Here is a 24,963-nt window from a genome sequence, read left to right as displayed (position 1 = left end):
TACCAAGAAAAAAAAAACTTTTCACTTAATAACTATACTACTTAAAACTGCTGGCAAATAACATTTTGTTTTGCTTTGTTCTTGTAATATTCCATAAAAGTCCCCAAATAAAAGATGCTTTTTAAAAATGGCATTTGAACCAATTTCTTTTTAAGACTGAGCTTCAGTAAAAAAGTGGCTTACTATCTTTTAAAATAAAGACCTTCATTTGGGAGATTATTAGATATAATCTTCCAATATATGTTAATTTTTGAATTAAAAAATTCTGAATTAAAGGTAGATGACAATTAAAAAAAATGAATCACACAAAGTAGTTATCATACATAAAAGAAACAGAAAAGAAAGGGCCTTAATGGACTCCAATTATTGCTTGGTATTGATGGGGGGGGCGGGGAGAGGCACATTCCCAAGAATTTGCAGGTGTAGGGGAAATAAGGAATACCTATACTTTTATTTATTCAAGGAAAAGAACATAGCTTAATTAATGCTATTAAGTATATTTATTAGTATATAATATTCAATAAGTTATTAACTGGTTATATGATTTCGTTAAAGTATGATACTAGTAAAGGCCCAAGGAGTTAAGTTCAAACCCAAAATTGCCCATGTCTTAAAATTCCATATAATGATCATAGACCAGAAATAACACCTAATACGAGCCAACCATCTTGGGGATGGAGGAGACTAGAAATATTAAAAATATCACCAACACAAATAAAACACTTTACAGTGAATTTCACATAATCATTAACTCTAATGTTGTACTGAAGTTTGATCATATTAAATATCTATCAAAATCAACAAGCATTTAGAAATCACCTATTATTCAGCAGGCACTGTGTTAGGAAATAAGGATTCAAGTATAAAGAATGAAACAATGCCTGCCCACATTTTAATGAGCAAGACATTATGTATGTATGTGTGTATGTAACAAGTTATGTAACACATGTATGTGGAAGTGAATAGAATAAATGCAAGAGTTATAGCTTAAGTGAGCATTCAAAATGCCTTTATTACCAAGAACTTTTTAATAAATAATCTCTATATAACTACATATTTTTAAAAATAATATTACTAAGCATAAATTCACAGAAATTTTTCTTAAATGGAGGTTTGTAGTTGATTCGTGCTTTAAACTGTCAAAAACTGGTGTGTAATATAAAAAAAATCAGTTGAAGACTAATCAACTTTAACAATGTTAATAATAAATCAGGATCTGAAGGTATTTTAGATATAAGTACAACTGAAAACTTTTCTTGCTGTGCTATCTCAATTATTCTTGAAATGTTGCCTTTCATTATAGAAATCTCAAAGTATTATCTGAATTCCATTTCAAAGCTTTTGAAATTTTAAACTTAATATAATTTAGGTTTTGAAAGACAGGATAATATCTTACCTGAGAGTTTGCCCCAGCAAGAGCCTGCAACATTTGTTGAATAAACTGTTGGTGTCCAGGTTCTGTAGTTCCTGATGACGGAGTTGTGTTTTCACTAGGTGCCGAACTAGACACATTTGTTCCTGTAGAGCTTCCAGTGTTTCCCAATCCCCCCAGGCCAGGAGTAAACCTGAGCAAATTATATAAAAGAGTAAAAGTCATGTAGCCTAACAAAGATCTGGTGATTCACCCTATCTTTACATGGGAACACTGGAAACATGTGCTTTTTTAAAAGTATGATTTAAAAGAAGGATTAAAAGCAAGATTCAGTTTCACCAAAGACACACAGCATTTCAGGGTTGGAAGGGCCATAAGGGATCATCTAGTAAAACGTTCCCTTAAAGAAGAATTTCCTTTACAACACAGCCTATAACAAATAGCCCACTTCACTTTGGGTTACCTCTGTTAGTCAGTTTTTCCTCATACTAAACCTAAAAACCTGTCTTTCGGCACCTTCTACTGCTCCTCCCCAAGGACTTGGTGTCCTTCGGGGCACCAAGCAGAATAAGTATAATTCCACTTCTACAAAGTCTTAGAAACAGCTACCACATCCTCCCTGAAGTCTTCCCTCAGTGAGGTTTCCCCAAGTCCTTCAATACAATCCTTACATGGAATGGTTTTCAGCTACCATCCCCTCAGGACATGCATCCATGTAAAAATGTCCCCCCTGAAATATGATCAGCAGAAAACAGTACAGAAGGGAGTCCTTGCTGCTTCTGGACATTATGGTTTCTTTAAAATGACCTACAAAGGTCTCTTCTTTATAAGTTATGTCACCCTGTTGACTCAAATTGAGCTTTCAGGTTTCTTTTACTGTATTTTGGAGTCCAGTCAACCAGCAATGAATGTACCTAGCACCAAAGGATAAATGGTTTCCTCTCACTCTGAAAAATAGTACTGTGATAATAAGCCAAGGACTCAGGAAGAAAGACACTGAATATTTTAAAAATTATTCTTCCCCAATAATCTTACCCTGGTATGAGCCCCGGTGCTTCTGTTGCTAATGTCTGTAGACCTTGCTGTATCTGTAACAAGGCCTGCATCGCTCTAGGGTTGGACATTGCTGACAGCGTGTCAGGATTCTGCATCTATTTAAACAAGAGAAAGAAACCCAACAGTAACAGTGTGAATCAAAACAAACAAAGATGGATTTTAGTCTTCTTTTTGCTTGATTAATGTGGAAAATTTATTCCTAAACTCTGAACTATCTTTTTTTTTAACCACACAATCTATTACGCAGTAAAACTTCAACTCTGCTGATCAAATCATTACTAATCCAGTTCCAAATGTAACATTACAGAAGATAAACAGACTGTTCTAGAAGCAAAAGAGATGTTATATTCTCCCTTCAAAAGAAACAAATGCAGGACAGCTATGCAATGAATTAAATGGCAATACAAAGTGACTTTAAATTTTTGTCAACGATATATTTTGTCAAATTTATTGCCTAGTAAATATTTCTGAATTTGAGGCAGATTTCAGGACAGAAGTGTTAGGATCATAGGAAACTTACTTAGGACATCTAATCCAACCCTTTCATTGACCAGTGAAAATTACAGATGAGAAAACTGGAGCCCTAAGAAGTTCAGTGACTTGTCTGAAACATGCAACAACCTGCTGAGCTGGGATTCCAACCCTGGTCTTCTGTCTCCAAATCCAGTGGTTCTTTCCACTTTAGACCTTCTAAATATGCCACCAAAGCACATCGTTCTTGGTCAATTGTGTATGCTGTGTGTTATAGAATTATTACCCCAGGTAACTTGTAGTTTTGCATTAAGCATTAGGTTCCATTCCTACTGCCCCCCCCCAAAAATGTTATTATTTCATGATACCTACATTGTATGGAAATATTAAATTTAAAATGCCTCCCAGATAATACTTTTCAATGTAGATTAAACACAATAGCCAATAAGCTGCTGTTATAATTGTTCCACTTGTCATCAAAAAAATTATGACAACTAGTTAAAAAATTTGCCACATTGGTCCAAATACAATCTGTCCCTTAATATTGACTGTATCTCTAAAAAGAAATCTCTTTGAAAAGAGAAAAAAAAGCATATAAACACACAGAAAAATAACATTGATTATAGTTCGCATTTTGGGTCTATGTGTCAAACCTGGAGAACAGCAGTCTAAGTTCAAACTAATACAGTACTTTAAAATATTGATCACCAACTCTATGAATTCCAAGGATGGATCAGTGTGATACTGTTCCCTCCCATCAATACAAACTGCAATAGCCCTCTTTGACTTAATCGGCAGTCTCTGCAAGTTACTGTAGCCACCAAAAAAAAAAAAAAAAAAAGATTCAACCTTCTGGTGAACAGATATGAACATAACTTTCATCTAATTAATTCCAAGTTTATGAGGAACTCCTTTGTCACATGGGCATTACATGTTAGATAAAATGACAAACCGAGGAGGGAAAAGAATAGTTCTATTACACCAGATAGATTTGTTAATTATTCTAATCGTTAATAACTTTAAAGTTAGAAGAGTATGCTGAAGGGTTAGGAAAACAATAAAGTGAAATGATTTTATGATATTAGTGAAGCCTCCAGTATGCCAGGTATTCAAAAACAAACTGCCACCATCGCTTCAGAACTTAGATTTTAAGAAAACTAAGCAAAGAGACCTGTTTGCAGCAATGAGAAATGGTTCAAATTTACACTAAGCTAAATCATATGCAGACTGACAACAATGACCAAAGCCTATATTGAATATTTTGCCATCTGCCAGACAAGAACAATGACCACAATTGTAATGAACTATTTCCAGAAAATCATTTTTGAGAGACAGTTATTGCAGACAGCTAAGCTTACTCACTTGTTGGAGGAACGTTGGGAGCTGTTGTCTCATTTGTTCTTGAAGCTGAGGATTTCCAGCAAATAGGGGATTATTCAGCATCATCTATGGGGCAAGTGTGCAAACAATTTTAACTGGAAATATATGAAAGCAGTAATGCACCTTGTTTAGTACAATATACTCCCCAAAAGCCTGTGCTGGGGTTCAGAAAGAAGGTTGAACTTGTGCACGACAAAAGCTTCCACAAATTCAACCTCTTATTACTGTAGTGTTTCTTCTCAAATATGGCATTTTTTAAAAAAAAATGAAAATAGTATTTTATATGACTATGGCAATGGCATGCAATGCCTTCAGGCAATTCCTTGGAACTTTCTTTGGGACCATTATTTGCATTAGGTTCTTTAAAAAGGGCTGCACCTGGGCAGCTCGATGGCAAAGTGGATAGAGCAAAGGCCCTGAAGTCAGGAGGATCCCAGCTCAAATCCGGTCTCAAACCAAATGCTTGACACTTACTAGCTGTGTGACCCTGGGCAAGTCATTTAACCCCAATTGCCTAAAAATTAAAAAAGTAAATTAAAAGAGTTGCAATTAAATCTAGAAGATGACCTTGATAAATGCCAAGAGGAAATCTAGCCACTAAGTTAAATTGGCCACTGCTAGCAACAGGTCTCCAGAAAAAGGCTCAAAGTTCTTTACTTTTTATTTGGAACAGGCTTTACTATCAGAGATAAGAACTATAATATGGCTATAATTTTCAGGCAACTAACATACACGGATGTGCAACTAAGAACTAGCAGTAGTAGACATGTAAAGTTATGAGAAAGAGCACGAGCTTCTATCACTTCTTTAATGGAAAAGTTTCAAAATTGGTTTTAAAGCCAACCAATAAGCTTTTATTGAGGTCTTACCCCTTTGGGTTTCGAAAATAAGACATGATCCTTGCCAAAGAAGTAAAATTAATAGATTTAAAGCTGAAAAGGATATTAAAGGTTATTTAGTCCAACCCCTTTGTTTCACAGATAAAGAAACTAAGTCAGAGAGGTTAAGTGACTTGCCCAAGGTCACCTTGGTAACAATCCACAAAGACCAAGCTTGAACCCTAATCCTGTCTCCAAATTCAGCAATCTTTCCAGTGACCCCTACAATAGTGCTTTAAATGATGTCTACAGCAACAACTCCTAAGGGACTAATTTACTTGTCCTCTTCTAGTAAAGGCACCTTCACATCATTGCTACCACAAAACTAAAGAGAACATGCTACCTTACGTATGCTCAGTGGATGTGTTGTGTACATCTGTTATAAAGCATCTAACTAATCTGACGAGAGGTTTAGAATCAAAGCAAAGAAAGCCATATCAACACTTTCCCACTCCTTTTATCAAAAACAAAATTATAGCAACTATTGATCATAGCACTTATTCACTAGCCAACAGAACTGCTTCATTTATGGTTTTTAATATTTTGACATGACATCTATAACCCATAAACTTATGGTTCAATTTTACCTAGTCATATTGTTGAGATTTTCCTCCCACTTACATTTCAGGATATATATCATCTAAATTATATCCAAGCTGGAAAAACTGTTTTACAAATATATTTAAACTACACAACAATAGTATATCTGATTTTCTGTAACATTAACAATTTAAACAAAATACTAACTTATTAGAAATCAAAACAATTAATGGACAAAGAAATCTCTTACTGGTTAAGAACAGGTAGAGAGAATACCATTATTATAAAGCAGACTTCAATTCACCAAATGACTTAAGATGAAAAGACTTACTTTCATTTTATTTTCCTTGACATCACACTGGCTTCAGAACACAAATGAGTTTGGCCATGTTAGGTTTTACATATTCTGAAGTCCACGTTAAAATGCCACAATATTTTTCTAACACTTTAGCTGGCATGATTTCAGAATCACAAAGAGAGAAAGTACTCTATATAGCATATACAGATATAAAATTGTTTCCCATCTATAAAATTTCGATATCATTGTCAAAAATGACTACAACCAAGGTATGGTTATGATTCTAGTCACTCGTATTTAGCAACTTTTCCTCTAATGAAACGAACATTTTTTTAAATAAAGAAATGCATGGCATGCAAAGATGAAAGCTATACAGAAATTCTCTATTAAGAATTCTTTCAGGGGCAACTAGGTGGTGCAGTGGATACAGCTCCAGACTTGGGAGTCAGGAGGACCTGAGTTCAAATTTGACCTCAGACACATGACACTTACTAGCTATGTGACCCTGGGCAAGTCACTTGACCCCAATTGCCTCACCAAAAAAGGCAAAAAAAAAAAAAATGGGAATAGTCATGGAAAAAAAAAAGAATTCTTTCAAAGTTATTAATATTAAACTTAACAGAGAAAAATGTGGATAAAACAGAAGCTAAATCAAAGAGTACTGTCTCTCAGATAAAAAAAAAATCTTAAAAAACAAAAATCTATTTGATACTATTGGTGGCCCAGTACCACAACAAGTTTAAAAACAAACCAGGTTGGGGGCAGGTGATGCAGCGGATAGAGCACTTGCCCTGGAGGAGGACCTGAGTTCAAATCTGGTCTCAGATACTTGACACTTAACTAGCTGTGTGACCCTGCCTTTTAACCCCATTGCCTAAGCAAAAAAACCAAACAAAAACCAGGTCTTTAATTTGGTATGGTCTTTGATTATATCACTTATTCACTAAAAAGAAAAGGGGGGGGGAAAGAATGGGACATTTTTAGGGATAAGAATAAAAAGAAATGGATCAGGAATCTTTAAAGTATCTAAAGGGTTCTTTTTCACAGACTTACTACATATGTAAATTCCATATATGGGTGTATGTAGTCTGTCTTTCTCTCATTCCTGTTCCACTTTACTCAGCTTTTGGTTTCTTTAGAAACTAAAAGGAGTCATTAAAATTTGGTAAAACAGGTACCTATGGGTAAAAGTCTTAGGATCATATTTGTGAAGATTAAATGAAAGGATTCCTAGTAACTTTTTCTTTGCTAGGCTACTAAAGACAAGTTTAGGCTACATTTATTATTTACTATTCTTAATTACCAATTCAGAGGATGATTCATCTACCTTTAAATCTAAATGACTTGATATATAGCAGAATTTTAAATTCAATTACCTTGATTAAATAATAATCACAAAATAAACTTCACCATTAGGTATGTATTCCCTCCAAACCCAGCAAACTGCTAATTAAACATTAGCAGAATCCACATAGTCTCATTCCAAGAAGGATTTTACTGCTTTACTCATACATAAATTTTTTTGGACGGTAAAAGAACTGAAGATACATTTAACAATATGCTCCCACACAGCTATGCCTCATACCTACAATAAAAATGAATACATATAATCAATTCACACAACATGAAACGTCCAGAACATACCTGTGCAGCAAGATCAGGATTCTGGCTTAGTGACTGCATCATGCTCCTCATGTAGGGTGCAGACAACATGTTCTGCATAAGCTGTGGATTTTCAGTTATCTGTTGCAATAAGCTCTGCATTCCTGGTGTGTTGAACATACCAGCTTAAAGTAAAATAAATAAATCATGTAACAGTACTTCCTAAGGGAAATCCAAATTCTAATATAAGTAGAACTTTCCAAATACGTAAATGTTTAACTATTAAGTGTGTAAATACATAAATGCATAACGTAGTATACAGCAATCATCATGAAGAGAAATTATGAAGGGTTATGAAGTGGGGAAAAACTGACTTTGGAGAATCAGAGGCCCTGGATTCAAATCTTGCCTTTGCCACCCACTGGATTTCGGTCAAGTCACTTAATTACTCAGCCTCAGTTTGCTCATATGTGATACAAGGTCAGTCTCAAAAGCCTCGAAAGAGACTCCAGCTCTAAATATATGATCCTATGACGGCTCCTTTAAATAGCAGCCATCCACTACATAAAAAATTCAGCAGCACTACATCTACAATCTTTAAGATTGTGTTTTTTGGACCTCCTCCTTAATTTCCTTCCTTGCTGGGAAACATCATATAACTATTTTAGGACATGCTGTCCTTTAGAATTTAAACTCTCCATTCACATAGAACTGAATCTACAAAGAGTATCCCTTCTGCTGACCTCTCATGGTAAATTCTAGGTACTAAACCGAAGTTTCATCCCCTGGATAGTATAAAACACTGGATAAAACTAAACTTTCCTATTTAGCTAACTGGCATTTAAAAATTTATAGGAAAATGCAAAGAATTATCTCGTTTTCTACAGGAAGGAGAAGTCTAAAATGATTAAATTCACAAGGATCTTAACAACTCTACCATAAGTTCTGTCATCTTCAGCCTCTCCACACAGAACTGAGGACAGAATGTTTTCCTTTAAATCACAATAATGAGGAGGATGTAATAATGTGAAAATGCAACTCAAATTTCTGTGTGCACTGTATTGCACCATTGTAATAATAAAAGAACTAAACCACAACTTTGTCTTAGATACCTATCATTCTATTTTACAGCCTGAGCTTTCAAAATGAAGAAGCTTAAAATGATACTAAACACAAGGGAAACAGTATAAAGAAAAAAAGTAGAAAAATCTTTGTACCATTTGGATAATTAAAGTTGAAAAGTAAAAAACACAAGTTCATGCTTACCTCCCACTCCAGGTCCTAAATTTGGCACAGTGTTACTTTGTCCAGTAGAGCCAGTAGTGCTACTGCTAACATTGCTACCAGTGCCACCAACACTGCTGGTGGTGTTACTGCTGGTTGTTGAACTCTGGGTACCAGACTGTGGAGCCCAAGGGTTAGGTAAAGGATCTCTATTCTCTGTACGGGAAGGCTGACTTCCTTCACCTGAGGGTGAATTGCTCACCAACGAAGCAAATGGGTTACCACCAAACTGCAGCAGGAACAGGGGAAAAAAAATACAAGGATCATTAAGTTTAAGCCAATTGCTAAACCGCTGCTTTAAATGCTATCTCAGAGCATCCAGGTACCATAGTGGATAGAACACCGGCCCTGGAGTCAGGAGGACCTGAGTTCAAATCTGGCCTCAGACACATAACATTCACTAGCTGTGTGACTCTGGGCAAGTCACTTAACCCCAACTGCCTCACATTAAAAAAAAAAAATGCTATCTCAAGGTCCTACATAAAACAACCTTATTATGAAATACACCTCAGTCACACAACATATGAAATCATAAGTAGTACCCAAGTTTATGAAATTTGAGAATCTGTTTCTTACCTGTTCTTGTGCTGCATTCAACATTGGTTCCTGAATATCAGTGTACATACGCCTCAAAGCATTGTATCCACCTGGTATACTTTCAAGATTACTCAAGGCTCTGTCTTGATTTCTCATCATTTCCTGCATCATTGCTGGGTTTCTTGCAAGTTCTAGGGTCTTCAAGAAAAAGAATGTTCCAACTCACTAAAAAATCCACTGAGGTACACACAAACAGCTTTATTTCTATCAATTTTCACAGATTATTTAACAGATTTTTCAGTTCATAACAGTTGAAAAATCTCAACTTTTTTCATTAGTGTTTTACTCTAAAGAATTCACATTAAGTCCACACTTGAAAATGTAAATGGTCTTACTTCAATGATAAATGCATTACTTTATGGTGCTATTCTATTAACTACTAACAACTTGGAATATCAAATGGAAACAAATTACAATATATGACTATATTCCACATAGATCAAGTTTAAAAAGTCACTTAGACTTTAACTTTAAAGTCTTTAACTTTAGATACACAAGACAATTCACATACAACGTGACACTTGGATGCCATAATGGTTAAATGTTGTATAACCACAGCCTTGTCACACTTAACCTTTTAGTATCCCCTAGATTTAAGTTACAGACAAGGCGTAGATCTACACTGGGAGAGTGAGTTTGCAGAAAAAGAAATGATGCACACTGATGAAATCATAGACTCAGAACAAAACTCACCTGCCAACTCTATCAGAAATCTCTAGATATATAAATATACATGCGTACCCATAAACATATACACACTTATATGTATATGTTTTGAACGGCATTAACTGTACCAAAAAATTTTCAACATACTTGTCTCATTATATCTGGATTGTTAATCATGTGACTAATCTCTGGATTTCGTTGTATTAACTGCTGCATTTGAGGATTGGCCATAATTAACTGTCTCATCAGATCGGGATTTGAAAGCATGCTCTGAACAAAGGGATTTTCCATAATCTGGACCATCATTTCCGGGTTGGACATGAGCTGCCGCTGCATTTGACTTTGTAGTTCAGAGAAGTTGGATGTATTCAAGCCCAAACTACTCAGTCCTGCAAGACCTCCAAGGCCACCTAAGAGCAAAGGGAAGAAAGCATAAATGCAAAATCAGTTAACTGTAGCTTGATTTTTAAAGCTACTTTATTTTCTATTTATATTTTTCTTCTGGTCTCCAAATAATAAGATCTAATGTATTTTATATGCCCCCTAAAGGAAATTTATTTACTTCACTGGCTTGCTATATGGTACTGGTTTGGTCCAAACTGCTGAATAAATTCTATAAAAGATGCTAAATTGTTTTCTGTACTTAGACCAAAATGTGAAATATGTAACACAGACACCCTCAAAAATACTAAATTTGCTAAGTCAGTTTCATAACTGTTACCTGACAGTTATTTTAAGTCTATATTATAATTCTGCATTCTACTTACACAATCAAAAGGAATTCCTTTTATAAAGCAAGTGAGTCACAACATCTTTGGGGCTACAATTTAGTCTTCTGTTAAAGGGTCTGGATTAGTTGATTTTTTTCAGTACTCATACACATATACACACACTTATATATACACACATTTATATGTGTATACATAAATATAAATTATGAATGGCATTAACTAGACCAAAAAGAATTTTCAGTAAGTCCACTTAAGATTTAAATTTCCATGAATAAATCATTGTAGGTCAAGATAAAGAGCATTCTATATCTCTTTTATAACTCTTTAACTTTGATAAAGAAAGCTTATTCTGAAGGTATACATTTGTCCTCGCTCCTTTTAAGATTAGTATCACAACAGGGGTCTTTCATATTTTAATACATTTACATTCTTTCATAACATCTAATTATAGATGAAACTATTTATTTCCATTTTTGTAGACATTTGCCAATAATGTTTTTCCCTTTCCCCTACTAAAGCTTACTTTAAAAAAAAAAAAAAAAATCTTACCTAAACCAAAAGGGTTACTATTTGTAGAAACTGGTGTGGAGTTACTATTGGGAGATGCTGATGTAGTAGAATTACTTCCAGTGGTATTTGTTTGCTGAACTGGATGATCCTGAGGTCTAGGGGAAAAAAATTAAACCACAATGGAATCATTTTTAAAAGTTTAGGAAATCCATACTAAAGAGTCAATTTTGGGGGTATATTTTTATTTACTGTGTTAAACATTTCCCAATTTTTATATATATATATAAAATATTTTTAAAAATCGTTTCCCTCTTGCCCTTCCCATACCCACTGAGAAGACAAGCAGTATGATACCTGTTAGACAGGTAAAGTCATGTAAAACATTTCCATATTAGCCATGTTGCACAAAAGAAAAAGAATAAAAAATTAAGCTTTGATTTGCACTCAGAGTTATTAATCAATTCTTTTATATGAGTATGGATAGCATTTTTCATCATGAGTTCTCTGGAACTTAGTGGATAATAATGGTATTGAACAGAGTAGCTAAGTCTTTCACAGCTGATTATCGTTACCATGTTGCTGTTACTGTGTACAATGTTCTCATTCTGATCATTTAACTTTGCATCAGTTCATTTAAGTTTTACGAGGTTTTTCTGAAACCATTCTCTTCAGTATTTCTTACATCAAACAATATTCCATCACAATCACACATGACAATATGTTCAGCCATTCCCTAAAATTCATAGGCAACCTCTCAATTTCCAACTCATTGCCATCACAAAAAGAGGGTCCACAAATATTTTTGCACATATATGTCCTCGTCCTTTTTTGTTCTCTTTCGGGTATAAGAGTTAGTAATGGTATTGGTAGGCTAAGATTTTATAGCCCTTTGGCATAGTTCCAAATTGTTCTCCAGAATGGTTGGACCAGTTCACATCTCCATCAACAATACATCAGCTTCTCAGTTTCCCATTTTCTAAAGGGTCGATTTTCTTTTCTTTTTTCGGTAAGGCAATTGAGGTTAAGTGACTTGCCCAAGGTCACACAGCCAGTACATGTCAAGTGTTTGGTCTGAGGCCAGATTTAAACTCAGGTCCTCCTGACTTCAGAGCCGGTGCTAAAGGGTCAATTTTCAAACCAGTTCAAAATGATCAGTTCATGAAACAACCAACTAACACCATAAATATATATTAAAAATACGTGAATTAGATTGCTCAAGGAACAACAAAAAAATTGGGGAATATTCTAAGTCATGAAAACATTAGAGAAACTCAACCCACCCACCCCCAATTAGCCAATGTCATTGGGTATAAATATACTTTAATTTTAGAAAAAAATTAGTTCATAACAACATAAAATCTTAATTTTCCCATTTAAAATTTTTTTTCCAATTACAGGTAATAACAATTTCTAATTTTTATTGAATTCCAAATTCTCCTTCCCCTCCCTGAGAAGGAAAGCAAGTATTGGTACCTCAGAATTGTTTGAATTTTTTTTTATATGACTATAGTGAGTGGTTTCTTCTGAAAACTGCCTGTTCATGTCCTTTGACCAATTTATCAATTGGGGAATGACTTGTATTCTTAGAAATCTGACTCAGTCCTCTATATACTTGAGAAATAAGGCTTTTCTGCATTTGTCTGTGAGAATTTTAAATCCTAATACATGGTCAATTTCTGTGAAAGTGCCATGTACAGCCGAGAAAAAGGTATACTTCTTTCTCTTACCATTCAGTTTTCTCCAGAAGTCTGTCATATCTAACTTTTCTAAAATTCTATTCATCTCATTAACTTTCTTATTTATTTTATGGTTAAATTTATCTTGCTCTGAAATGAGAATATTGAGGTTCCCTACTAATACGGTTTTATTGTCTATTTCCTCCTGTAACTCAATTAACTTTTCCTTTAAGAATCTGGATGCTATACCATTAGGTGCACGTATATTTAGTATTGACTGATATTACTTCACTGTGGTACCTACCATTTAGCAAAATATAAGTTTTGCAGTTTATCTCTTTTAATTAGGTCTGTTTTTGCTTTTGCTTTCTCTGAGATAATTGCTACTCCTGCTCCTCCCCCCTCCCTTTTTTAACTTCAGGTAAAGCCTAATAGATTCTGCCCCAGCCCCTTATGTTTATTGTGTGTATCTCTCTCTGCTTCAACTGCATTTCTTCTAAACAACAAATTATTGGGGCAGCTAGGTGGTGCAGTGGATAGAGCACTGGCCCTGAAGTCAGGAAGACCTGAGTTCAAATCCAGCCTCAGTCACATAATACTCACTAGCCGTGTGACTCTGGGCAAGTCACTTAACCCCAATTGCCTGATATAAAATATGAATAAATAAATGAAACAATTGGATTCTGGTTTTTAATCCATTCTGTTATCTGCTTCCATTTTATGGGCAAGTTCATTCCATTCACAGTTATGATTACTGTTTATTCCCCTCCATCCTATCTTTCCCTCATTTATCCTTTTCCCTCTCTCCTTTCACCTTATCCCTCCTAAAAAATTCTGTTTTGCTTCTGAATACCTCCCCCAATCTGCCCTCCCCACCCCCCCTTATTCCCCTTCTCTCCTACTTCCCTGTACAGCAAGATAGATTTCCATGCCCATCTGTCTGTGTATGTTACTCCTTCTTTGAGTCAATTCTGATGAGAGTTAAGGTTCAAGCATGGGCCACCACCACTCCATCATCCCAATTGTAAAAGCTCCTCTTTTTAAGCCTTTTCTATGTGAGATAATTTACCCCATTTTACCTCTCCTGTCCCCCTTCCCCCAATGTATCCATCCCCTTCTCACTCCTTCATTTTTCTGAAGTCATCCCACTACAGTCAATTGACACCTATGCCCTCTGTCTATGTATATATTCCTTTTAACTGTCCTAATAATGATAACCTTCTCAGAAATTAGAAGTATCTTCCCATGTAGTAGAAAAATAAACAATTCAATCTTATTAAATCCGTTATAATTTCTCTTTCATATTTCCCTTGTTATGTTCTCTTGAGTCTTGTATTTGAAAGTCAAATTTCTCTATTCAGTTCTGGTCTTTTCATCAGGAATGCTTGAACGCCCTTTTTCATTATGTCCATTCAAAATATCCATTTTTTCCTCGTGAAGGATTATACTCAGTTTTGCTAGGTAGGTGATTCTAGTTGTAATCCTAGTTCCCTTGACCTTCAGAACATCAAATTACAAGTTCTCGAATCCCTTAACGTAGAAGCTGCTAAATCTTATGTGATATTAAGTGTGGCTCCATGATATCTGAATAGTTTCTTTCTGGCTTCTTGCAATATTTTCTCTTTGACCTGGGAGCTTTGGAATTTGGCTGTAATATTACTGGAAATTTTCATTTTGAGATCTCTTTCAGGTTATCAGTGGATTCTTTCCATTTCTATTTTACCCTCTGGTTCGAGGATATCAGGGCAGTTTTCCTTGATAATTTCTTGAAATCTGATGTCAATGCTCTTTTTTTGATCATGGCTTTCAGGGTAATCCAATAATTCTTAAGTTATCTCTCCTTGATCTACTTTCCAGGTCAGTTGTTTTTCCAATGAGATATCTGAGTTTCTTCTATTTTCTTTTTCATTCTTTTTATTTGATTTTATTGTTTCTTGCTTGATGTCTTGTGGAATTAATAGCTTCTACTTGCCTGGTTCTAATTTTTAAAAAATTATTTTTTTCAGCACACTTTTGTACCTCTTTTTCAATTTCACCAATTCTACTTTTTAAGGAGATCTCTTCCAGTGGATTTCTGTGCCTCTTTTACCATTTTGGCCAATTCTGTTTAAAATGTTATTTTCCTCAGGTTTTTTTTTTTGTGCCTCTTTTATTGAATCTCTTTTCATAATTTTCTTTCATTATTCTTATTCCTTTCCCTAGTTTTTCTTCTACCTCTCATTTGTTTTTAAAATCCTTTTTGAGCTCTTCCATTAATCCTTTTTTGGGCCTGTGACCAATTCACATTTTTCTTTAAAGTTAACGTAGCCATTTTTACTTTGTGTCTTCTATGAGTTTATGTCTTGATCTTCCCTGTCACCACAATAACTTTCTACGGTCAGGTTCTTTTTTTGTTGTTGTTTGCTCAGCCTACTTCTTAACAAAACTTTGTTAAAGCTGGGCTGTGGTCCTGGGGTGGCGGGGACACTGTCCCGAGCTTTAGATTCATGCTGCTATTTTCAGAGCTAATTCTGGTGGTATGCAAAAGTTTTTTGTTCTTCCAAGGTGGTACAATCTAAAGAGAAGTTCGGTACCACTGCTCTTCTGGCCTGTGGTCTGGTCTGCGAGTGATCATAGGAACTCTTCTCTGCCCTATAACTGTGACCACAGGGCTCCCCTGTGGCATCAAGTCTTTTCTCTGCTTATGACCCTGAAATTGTGACATGGGCTCTTGCTCTCCTGAGGTTGTGTCAGTGCTCTTTTCTGCCTTAGACCTGAGACTAGGGTCACCACTCCTATGCAGCCACAAGCATTAGTGGGCTAATGCTTCTCTACACCCTGGGACTGTGACCCGAAACTTTGTGTGGGCAATACAACAGGGTCCTAAACCCTGTGCTGGCAAAGGGTCCCCTGTAATCTCCTTCTGACCAGTTGTCTGTGGACTGAGAGCTCCCAAAGCTGCCACTGTTCCTAATGTCCACTGCTGGCCTGCCAGAGGGAGGCCTGCGCTGCATTGTGCTCTAGGCTACCACTACCCCAGTGAGCAGATCTTTCCTGATGACCTCCTTTTCACCCAGACCTTTTGTTGGTTCTGCTGCTCCAGAATTTGATTTGAAGCATTATTTTATAAAGTTGTTTAGAGGGGAATTTGGGAAAGCTCAAGTAATGTCCTGACCTACTCTGCCATCTTGACCCCCGATCACTCCTTTTTTGTGCGTGTGAGGCAATCGGGGTTTAAGTGACTTGCCCAGGGTCACATAGTAAGTGTCAAGTGTCTAGTCTGAGGTCGGATTTGAACTCAGATCCTCCTGACTCCAGTGGTAATGTTCTATCCACTGTACCACCTAGCTGCCCCACTCTGATCACTTTTAAAAGCAAAATTCATCATTTATTATAATTTTGAAAAAAGTCTCAAAAACCTACTATGGAAATAAGTCATTTCCTTCCTGGAGTTTTGTTAGCCTATGATTATTTGATACTGACTTCACAGAAATTCCCCACTTCAAGTAGCAAATTAACAGATGTATGTTTAAATGTTGGCTTTTAGAATTTAATGAAGTCTCCTTCAAATAAATTTAGAGCACTTTAGCATTAACCTTGAAGTTAGAGTTAGGGTTAGTTGCTCAAGGTCCTTATTAAGTCATCATTCATATTTTTCATGAACCTAAAGGAAAAACTCAGCATTGTATTTTAGGATCATTTATTCTACTACTCTCAAGTTTTTGAAAAACCACTTAAGTTTAGTCAATGCCTGATCATCACCAAATAGGTTTAGTCATCCTACCTAGTTTAGGGGATAAGGGATTCCATTTGTTCTCTAGTGAGTCCTTTGCTATGAATCACTTCAGTGGATTATGCACCAAATATTATTAAATATTTATAAAGGGATGGGAGCACATGTGGTATTACTTAAGGAATAGGCCAGGAAAAGCCAGGACCTAAGTGTCCACCACTAGATTCATTCCATTGAACTAACTACTGATCTCACATTCTTCTTAAAATAAAATATTCCTGTTAGAGTATCAAATGTTAAGGTACCTTTTTTGGATTGGATCTGTGATTATCCTGGCATAGGCAGTGGAGTGCTGGAGTTGGCTTGTACCAGCTCACAAAAGCCAATTGTTAAATTTTTCAGTGTGAGCATTTATACCTCAGAAATTAGCAAATGCTACAAATCGAGGCTTGATTTACTATTCTGTTGATTGTCTAGAGCAGGCCTGTACAACCTGTGGCCCACCAGCCTCATATGGCCTGAGGGCTGCAGGTTGTGCAGGCCTGGTCAAGTGACTCTAGACTTAAAAATGTAACTGAGGGGCAGCTAAGTGGTGCAGTGGATAGAGTACCAGCCCTGGAGTCAGGAGGACCTGAGTTCAAATCCAGCCTCAGACACTTGACACTAATTGTGTGACCCCCGGGGAAGTCACTTAACCCCACTGCCTAGCCAAAAAAAAAAAAGTCATGGAGAAAATGTTAATAATGCAGATTAATATTACAAGTATGTCATGGGCAAACTACCCCCTCCCGTAAAGAACTACTTGCTAACATTTTCCTGCACACCAGTGGGATATGAAACTCCCTCTACCAATGTAGGCTGGTAACTGTTTTTGCAAATTATAATTCTAAAAAGTTATCTGGGACACTTGAAAATGAAGTGACTTGCCTGGGGCTACATAGCTTTTCAGAGGCAGATCTTCCTGGCTCTGAGGAAAACTCTCCAGTCATTTCTCAGAGACAGGTCTTCTTTACAGGCCAACTCTATTCACAATGCTTCTGTTAAAGGTATTTACCACCTCAATAAGAACAGATTTATAATTTAGCTTTTTTTTCTTTTCTCTTAGAGGAGGGGCAGAACAGCAGGAGGGGCAAGGGAAAACACTTATATTTTCCTAAGACAACTCCATGTTTACACAAACAAATCATGGACATCCATCCATTAATGTGGACCAGCAGGAACTGACTGTATAGCGAAAACTTAAATCTCTTCATACTTATCCCTTCTATATTACTTCTAGGTCAGTGACCCAGGAAGAGTGATAAATGGAACCTCCAACTCAACCTAACCACAACTTATTGGGGTACTTGTTGGCATCTCGCTTTCTCATTTATCTATGACAACCTTCAAATATTCAGTGAGCTATGTCTCACCAAAAATCAGCCAGCAACCAACAAACATTAAGCACTTAGTACATGCCAGGTACTGTGGTAAGTGCTGATAATACAAAGAAAATGCAAAAACAGTCTTTATATGCAAGGAGCCAACGTTCTAATGGGGACCATTATGTATATAATATATGTATACATATTATGTATATAAACAAGACACATACAAAGTAGATGTAAGGAAACTTCATAGAAGAAGGCACTAGCAGTCAGGGAGACCAAGAAGGCAGAGAATTAGCTTAATCTTGAAAGGTGATAGAAAGGTAAAGGGACAAAAAGTGAAGCATCACATGAGAGAAACACCAAGCAAGTCAGTATATCTGGAATGTAAGAGTACAAAGAGGGAATAAAGTATAAGAAGACTGGAAAGACAGGAGGGGGGCAAGCTATGAAGAGCTTTAAACACCAAAGAAAGGGATCTATATTTGATCTGACAGGTTATAGGGAGCCCACAGGAGTTTCCTGGGGTGGGTTGAATAATCAGATCTATGTTAAAAAAAAAAAAAAAAAAACACTTTGGTAGCAAGTGAGGAGAAACTTAAGATAGGGAGATTCAATTCAAAGGCTAATGAAACAATGTAAGCAAGAGAAGATGAGGGCTTGTCTAAACTACGTGAAGAACACAAGGGGTCATATTTAAAAGAAGTTATAGGGGCAGCTAGGTGGTACAGTGGATAGAGTTCTGGCCTTGGAGTCAGAAGGACCTGAGTTCAAATCTGACCTCATACACATGACACTCACTAGCTGTGTGACCCTGAGCAAGTCACTTAACCCCGACTGTCTCACCAAAAAGGGGGGAAGAAAAAGAACAGCTACAGAGAAAGAAATGAAATGATTTGGATACCAATTAGACATATGGGGCGACACTAAGGAGTTGAGGGTAATAGCAAAGAAGCAAAATTAGATGACGAGAAAGATGGTGGTTCACTCAATAGTAATATGAAAATTTGGAAGAGAGGTGGGTTTGGGAGAGAAAATAAAGAAGTAGGTTTGGACAATGGTGAGTGTGAGTTATCAACTAGACAATCTCTTCAAAATATTTAATAGTCAGGGACACAGTGTTAGAACTCAGGAGACTATAGCTACCGAGACAAAGATCTAGAAATTATAGAGCTAGAAAACATATAAAGATAAATGAATCCATGGGAGTTGATACAACCATCAAGTAAATAACAGAATGTTTAGGAGAGATACCTGAAGGACACCAGGTTAGTGGGTATGACATGGATCAAGATCCAGCAAAGAAAACTAACAAGAAGCTGTCAGAAAGGCAGGAGAAGAACCAAGAAAAGAAGAGCTACATGAAAACCCAGGAGAAAATATGCATCCAGGACTAAAAGATGATCAATAGTGTCAAATACTGCAGAGAATTCAAGGATGAGGACTGAGAAAATGCCATTAGAATGGGCAATTAAGAGATCACTGACAACTTTTGAAAGAGCATTTTCACTTGAATTATGAGAGGAGATTAGAAGCCAGAATGGAGAGGGTAGGAAAATAAGGGGTGTGGGGAGAAGTAGAAGCATTGAGTATATAAAGGAATTTAGCTAAAATGACAAGGAAAGATACAAGACGACAGCTAATGGCTATGGTAAAATCTAGAAGATTTTTTTTTTAATTGTTTTAAAAGAACATGGGAGATGTTTGTGCCAGCAGGGGAAAGAACCAATGGATAGAAGAGACTGAAAAGTGAGAACAGAGATAATGTTGGGTCAATCTACTGGAGAAGATAGTAAAGGACAGGATCAAAGATACATGTAGAGGGGTTGGCCTTGTCAAGGAAAAAGTCAGCTCTTCATCAGAGTGAAAGTAAATAGCAAGGAATGAAGTTTGGGGTTGTGAAATGACAAGAAAAGGAGAAGAGTGAGCTCGTAAAGGGCAGCTAGGTGGCACCAGGCAGATAGAGCACCAGACCTGGATCAGGAGGACCTGAGTTCAAATCTGACCTCAGACTAGACACTTGACACTTACTATGTGACCCTGGGCAAGTCACTTAACCCCAACTGCCTCACCAAAAAAACACCTTAAAAAAAAAAGAGCTCATAAAAATGGACTTTATTTTTTTGCTACAGTATGAGATGCAATCCTCAGCAGTGGGTGTTCATGTAGAAGACTTAGTAAGGGACTGAACAGCCACTGCTTGGGGGTGGGGTAGGGAAGTGGGGAGATAAAAAAAACAGAAACATTTATTAAGTGCCTAAATATGTGCTAATCACTGTGTTAAGCACTTTTAAATTTTATCCTATTTGATATCACAGATTTAAGAAGGACTGTCTTGCTACTGTTAAGGATGGGTTACAAATTTGTAGTGGGCTAAACATGGTTCAATTCTCCACCTCTCTTGGGCAGTATATGAGTGAGAACCAAGGAGGTAAATGACAGGAATAATCCAGGGTTGGGGTTTGCCAAGGAATGAATGGTAAAAGGACAAAGGAGTAAAGGTACTAGTGAAGATGGAGAGAATAGTACTGAAATAAATCAGTTATCAATTTAGGTGGGAAAATCACTTGCTAATGCAATCTACTGAAAATAAGTCTAGGGACAGCTAGGTGGGACAGCTAGGTGGCACAGCAGATAGAGCACTGGCCCTGGAGTCAGGAGAACTTGAGTTGAAATCCGGGTCTCAGACCAGACACTTTACCACTTACTAGCTGTGTCATCGTAGGCAAGTCACTTAACCCCAATTGCCTCACCAAAACAAAACAAAAAAGTAAATCTATCTGACATTAAGGTTTATGTTACCTATACTGTTGAGAATTAAAGTTAACACAACCTCAGAGTTCCAAAGAACAGCAGCTATCCTCATCAGAGACTGCCTTGAAAAAGAATTCTAAATAAATCAACACTAATAATCAGATCAATTACTGCCCTACCCCAATAAACTAATATTTTTGACTCAAATAAGTACGTTCATCCTGGTTGCTAACATTCAGAAGAATTAAGCAAAATTCTCTTAAAGACCAGCATTTATTAGTTTATTTAGTGACTTTGAAATATAGCTATTTTCTTATGGATAGCAGAAAACAATGTTGGAAATTGCAAAATTTATACCATCACAGCCTTCAAGAAGATTGGTTAGTTCCATTTATATTTTTACCACTGCCTGATTTCAAATGACAGGATTCCCGTCTCAATTTACTGTTTCAGTTTGTTTAAAACACCATTAGTTCTATAATTCAGTCAAAGTTTGAACATATAAGACATTAATGAGTTTCAGTATTACCATATTAAAAATCAGTGTGGCAAAGCAATGGGAGTTTTAAAAACTAAGTTATTAACCCTTTAATCACCAGTTAAGCACTAGTAAATATAATTTCAAACAACTCTGGTCTAATAACACGTTAATTACAGTCAACAATGGTAAAAGAGGAACTGAACTTCTCAGAAAGTTTATAAATAGTCCCTTATTTCAGGGAAATATTATATTATCAGGAATAGGGAGATACTGAAAGAAAAATATGCCTACATTGTTTATTCAAAGCTTACCTGTTTTGTGTTTTTATGACAAGGTGAACAGTAAGTCCATCATGTATTCCATGCTGGCTCAAAGTATCTTGATCTTTTAAAATTTTTCCAGCGAATATTAACACAAGTTGATCAGGATGGGACTTGAATCGTTTGGAGATTTTTTCCTTAAACTAAATAAAATAAAGAGCAAAATTAATATGCAAGTCCAGAAGAGCAATTAGTGTTGTTGCCCTCCCTCTCTACCTTTTTAAAGAATGAATTGCCAACAAGTAAAAAAAGCAAACAAACAAAACAAAAAAAAGCTCTAATTTAATTGCCAAAAACAGTACAGAAATATCCAAATACTGTAATTTTCCACCACTCCTTTATATTCTTTTTTTTGCCAAATTTAAGGACTGCTTCTAGAACTTAGCCATTTTGAATTACTGGGTCAGTGGTATATATTGCACTGCCACTACAATGTTTCTGCTTCTCTGATTTATCTTTGTTCATATACTCTCTGAAGCCTTGGCCCACACTGGCTCCCCTTAACTTTTACTATATTTCCTCCTAGAAATATCTTCATGTACCATACTACTTAACTTCTCCCTGAAGTACTATATTAGTCAAAGCTAACATTTCTATAAGATTTTAAAGTTTGTAAAACACTTTACAAGCATTACCTCATTTGATATTCACAACAACCCTGTGTTTGTTACTGCTATCCCCATTTTAAAAATAAAATGGAGGCTCAGATAAGTTAAGCGACTTGCCCAGGGTCACATAGCTAGTGTCAATTGTCTGAGGTCACATTTGAACTCAGGTACTCCTGACTCCAAGGCCAGAGCTCTATCCACTGTGCCACGTAGCTGCCCCGAAGTTAAGTGACTTGACCTGAATTATATAGTTAGCAAAGTTCTGAGGCAGAATTTGAACATGGCTCCTGATCTCATACACTCCACTACCCCAAACTGGCACAGAAGGAACACTACATTTGAATTAAACTTCAGAAAATTCTTTGAATCTCTCTGTGACTCAGTGTTCATAAGTAAAATAAGAGGATCAGACAATGTATCCCATAGACCTACAGGTTCAATGGTCCTCCTTCCCCTTCTCTACATTATAGTCTTTTACACCTCAACCTCCTAATACAGGTTTTGATTCCTCTTTGCTTCTTCAGATCTTTTTTTTTCTGTCTTCATTTTAAAGCATTTTCCTATTCTTCCAGGGAAGACTTCATTTTCCTTATTAAGCTAGATATATAGGTTCCCAAAGTTGGGGAAACCACTCCCTGGGGGTGCTGGAACAATCCGGGGGGGCATAATAGCCTCAGGTGCAATGGGGGGCATTGAGTAAAAATAAGGGGGCCATGGAAGCATAAGGAAAAATAGTTAAGAAAATTTTGAAAAATTTACACGTTTCATCTGTTGTGTAACGGACTTAAAGTCATAATAATTACATTATTTTTCAAATAAATACACAAAACACAAGTTATAACTGGTCAATGGTAAAGTCCACGGGCAGGTCTTAACAAACAAGCATTGGCAGACAAGCATGTAGTGTTGCCCGCTGTCAGAAAGTCCAGTATGCATCGGCAGAAATATGTGCCTATAATGACCTGTTTACAATACGATACTATGGTGACATGACGCAATACTGCATCATCAAAATTTCAATGCACGAAAAAAAAACTACAAATTTACAATAAATTATTAAATTTGAAATGAGTTTTTAAAATTTTTTATAGTTTTGAAATGATGAAAAATAATAAAACTGTTAAAGGGCTAAAGAAAGTAGATTTCCAGGGAGCACTGCGTAATTTTTTTCTTAAAGGGAGCAGTAGGCCAAATAAGTTTGGGAACCTCTAAACTAGAATAAAGAGCACTCTTCAACCCTTTCACCCTTCAAGTACGGAGGATCGTATATATTTTGTACAGTTACCACTTGTCTCTCAAAGGAACATAACCATAATGAAATAGGTTAAAATCACAAAAACATTCCTCTGGCCGTCCTAAACCGCCCCCCCCCTCTATCTTTTCCAGACCAGTCTCAAAGTTAACAGTATAGCAGTTAATTCCTCTCTTTATTGGTTCCCAAGAATGTTAATGTCTTGCCCAGGGGCTGGTAAACTACAGCCTAAGGGTCAGATTCAGTCAATCTCCAGTTTTGTTTTGTTTTACCTCCCACCCCCAACTAAGAATGACTTACATTTTTAAATACAAGAAATGGCTTATTTTAGAGATCTTTTTTAGCTCAGCCTTAACAAAAAAGTTTGCCAACACCTGGCTGAGCTAAAGACCAGGGTCCTAGTACCCAACAAAATAATAAGGTGTTGGTTGGCTTGTCACTGAAGCCTATAGACTCTGACAGGGGTGGGAAACCTGTGGCCTTCTAGATCCCTGGGTGCAGACTTTTGACTGAGTCCAAGTCTTAAACAACAAATCCTTTTTTTAAAGGGGTTCCCCAACCTATGACCCAGAATGTTTCAAATTCATAAAATTACAAGATTACAAAGGAAAGTAATTATACTGAAATATAGTACCAAAATATTTTAAGAATCAATTCAGGGGCCTTGGGTTAAGAACCTACTGCAATAAATAAGCTTCCCTTAAGAATATTTCACTTCTACCCCTGCTCTCAGGTAAATATTAACTGCCTTCAGTTATTTTTTTTTATGACGTCTCAGGAAGAAATTAAATCCTAGGCAGTTCTTGAATTTCCAGTTCTGCTCAATTTCTACTTGCCTTTTCTATCTTTGCTGCATTATCCATCTAGCTTTGTTATTCTGTTAATCTTTGTTATCATCCAGGTTTTTCAATTATTTTAATATTTGTCTCAATCTTCTACACAAAACTTCCCATGGTATATTCAGGATGACCACATAATGTCTCAGCTTCAACAATTTCTTTCTCCATTCTATTATAACTACACACCAGCCTTGGTCATCCCATGGACACCACCTTGAAGATCTTAACCAGTGAAATTTCTCTCTCTTCACCACAAACATTTAACAACCATGTTCTGTTCTTTCTTACTTTCTTTACCCTTGCTATAGCCTCCAGTTCCTTAACCCTTCCTTATTCTCCCCATGCTAACTCTGGTTTCACTCATTTCCACACCCAGGTAACACTAGAGTCTGCTACTTTTAACACTACCCCACAAAACCTCCAACCTTTTGACTTTAATTCTCCCACTTGCTAACCCTCAAACCTGGGTTACTCCAATCTTCATTTTCCAATCCAGCTACTAAGTTGATAAATTAAACAGGAAAGAGCAAGTCATGAAAAATCAAACTAATCAATTCATCAACTTGTGA

General features: G+C 36.3%; 1 protein-coding gene across 2 annotated transcripts in view; it reads right to left on the bottom strand.

The window, feature by feature from the left end:
- Positions 1-24,963, bottom strand: part of LOC114025810 (ubiquilin-1) — a 48,117-nt gene that overhangs the window by 2,017 nt on the left and 21,137 nt on the right. For both annotated transcript variants that reach the window (XM_027839340.1, XM_027839341.1), the window contains exons 2-10: positions 21,687-21,838; positions 11,425-11,540; positions 10,292-10,554; positions 9,458-9,616; positions 8,864-9,110; positions 7,640-7,782; positions 4,262-4,345; positions 2,408-2,523; positions 1,397-1,565 (exon numbers count right to left, since the gene is read on the bottom strand). In XM_027839340.1, the coding sequence (XP_027695141.1) occupies positions 1,397-1,565; positions 2,408-2,523; positions 4,262-4,345; positions 7,640-7,782; positions 8,864-9,110; positions 9,458-9,616; positions 10,292-10,554; positions 11,425-11,540; positions 21,687-21,838 (1,449 nt within the window). The remainder of the gene's footprint in view (positions 1-1,396; positions 1,566-2,407; positions 2,524-4,261; positions 4,346-7,639; positions 7,783-8,863; positions 9,111-9,457; positions 9,617-10,291; positions 10,555-11,424; positions 11,541-21,686; positions 21,839-24,963) is intronic.

This window comes from Vombatus ursinus, unplaced genomic scaffold (genome assembly GCF_900497805.2).
Source record: "Vombatus ursinus unplaced genomic scaffold, bare-nosed wombat genome assembly UNPS02014832.1, whole genome shotgun sequence".
Taxonomy (NCBI): domain Eukaryota; kingdom Metazoa; phylum Chordata; class Mammalia; order Diprotodontia; family Vombatidae; genus Vombatus; species Vombatus ursinus.
Note: the sequence above shows the minus strand (reverse complement) of the source record. Positions and strands in the feature narration are given on the sequence as shown.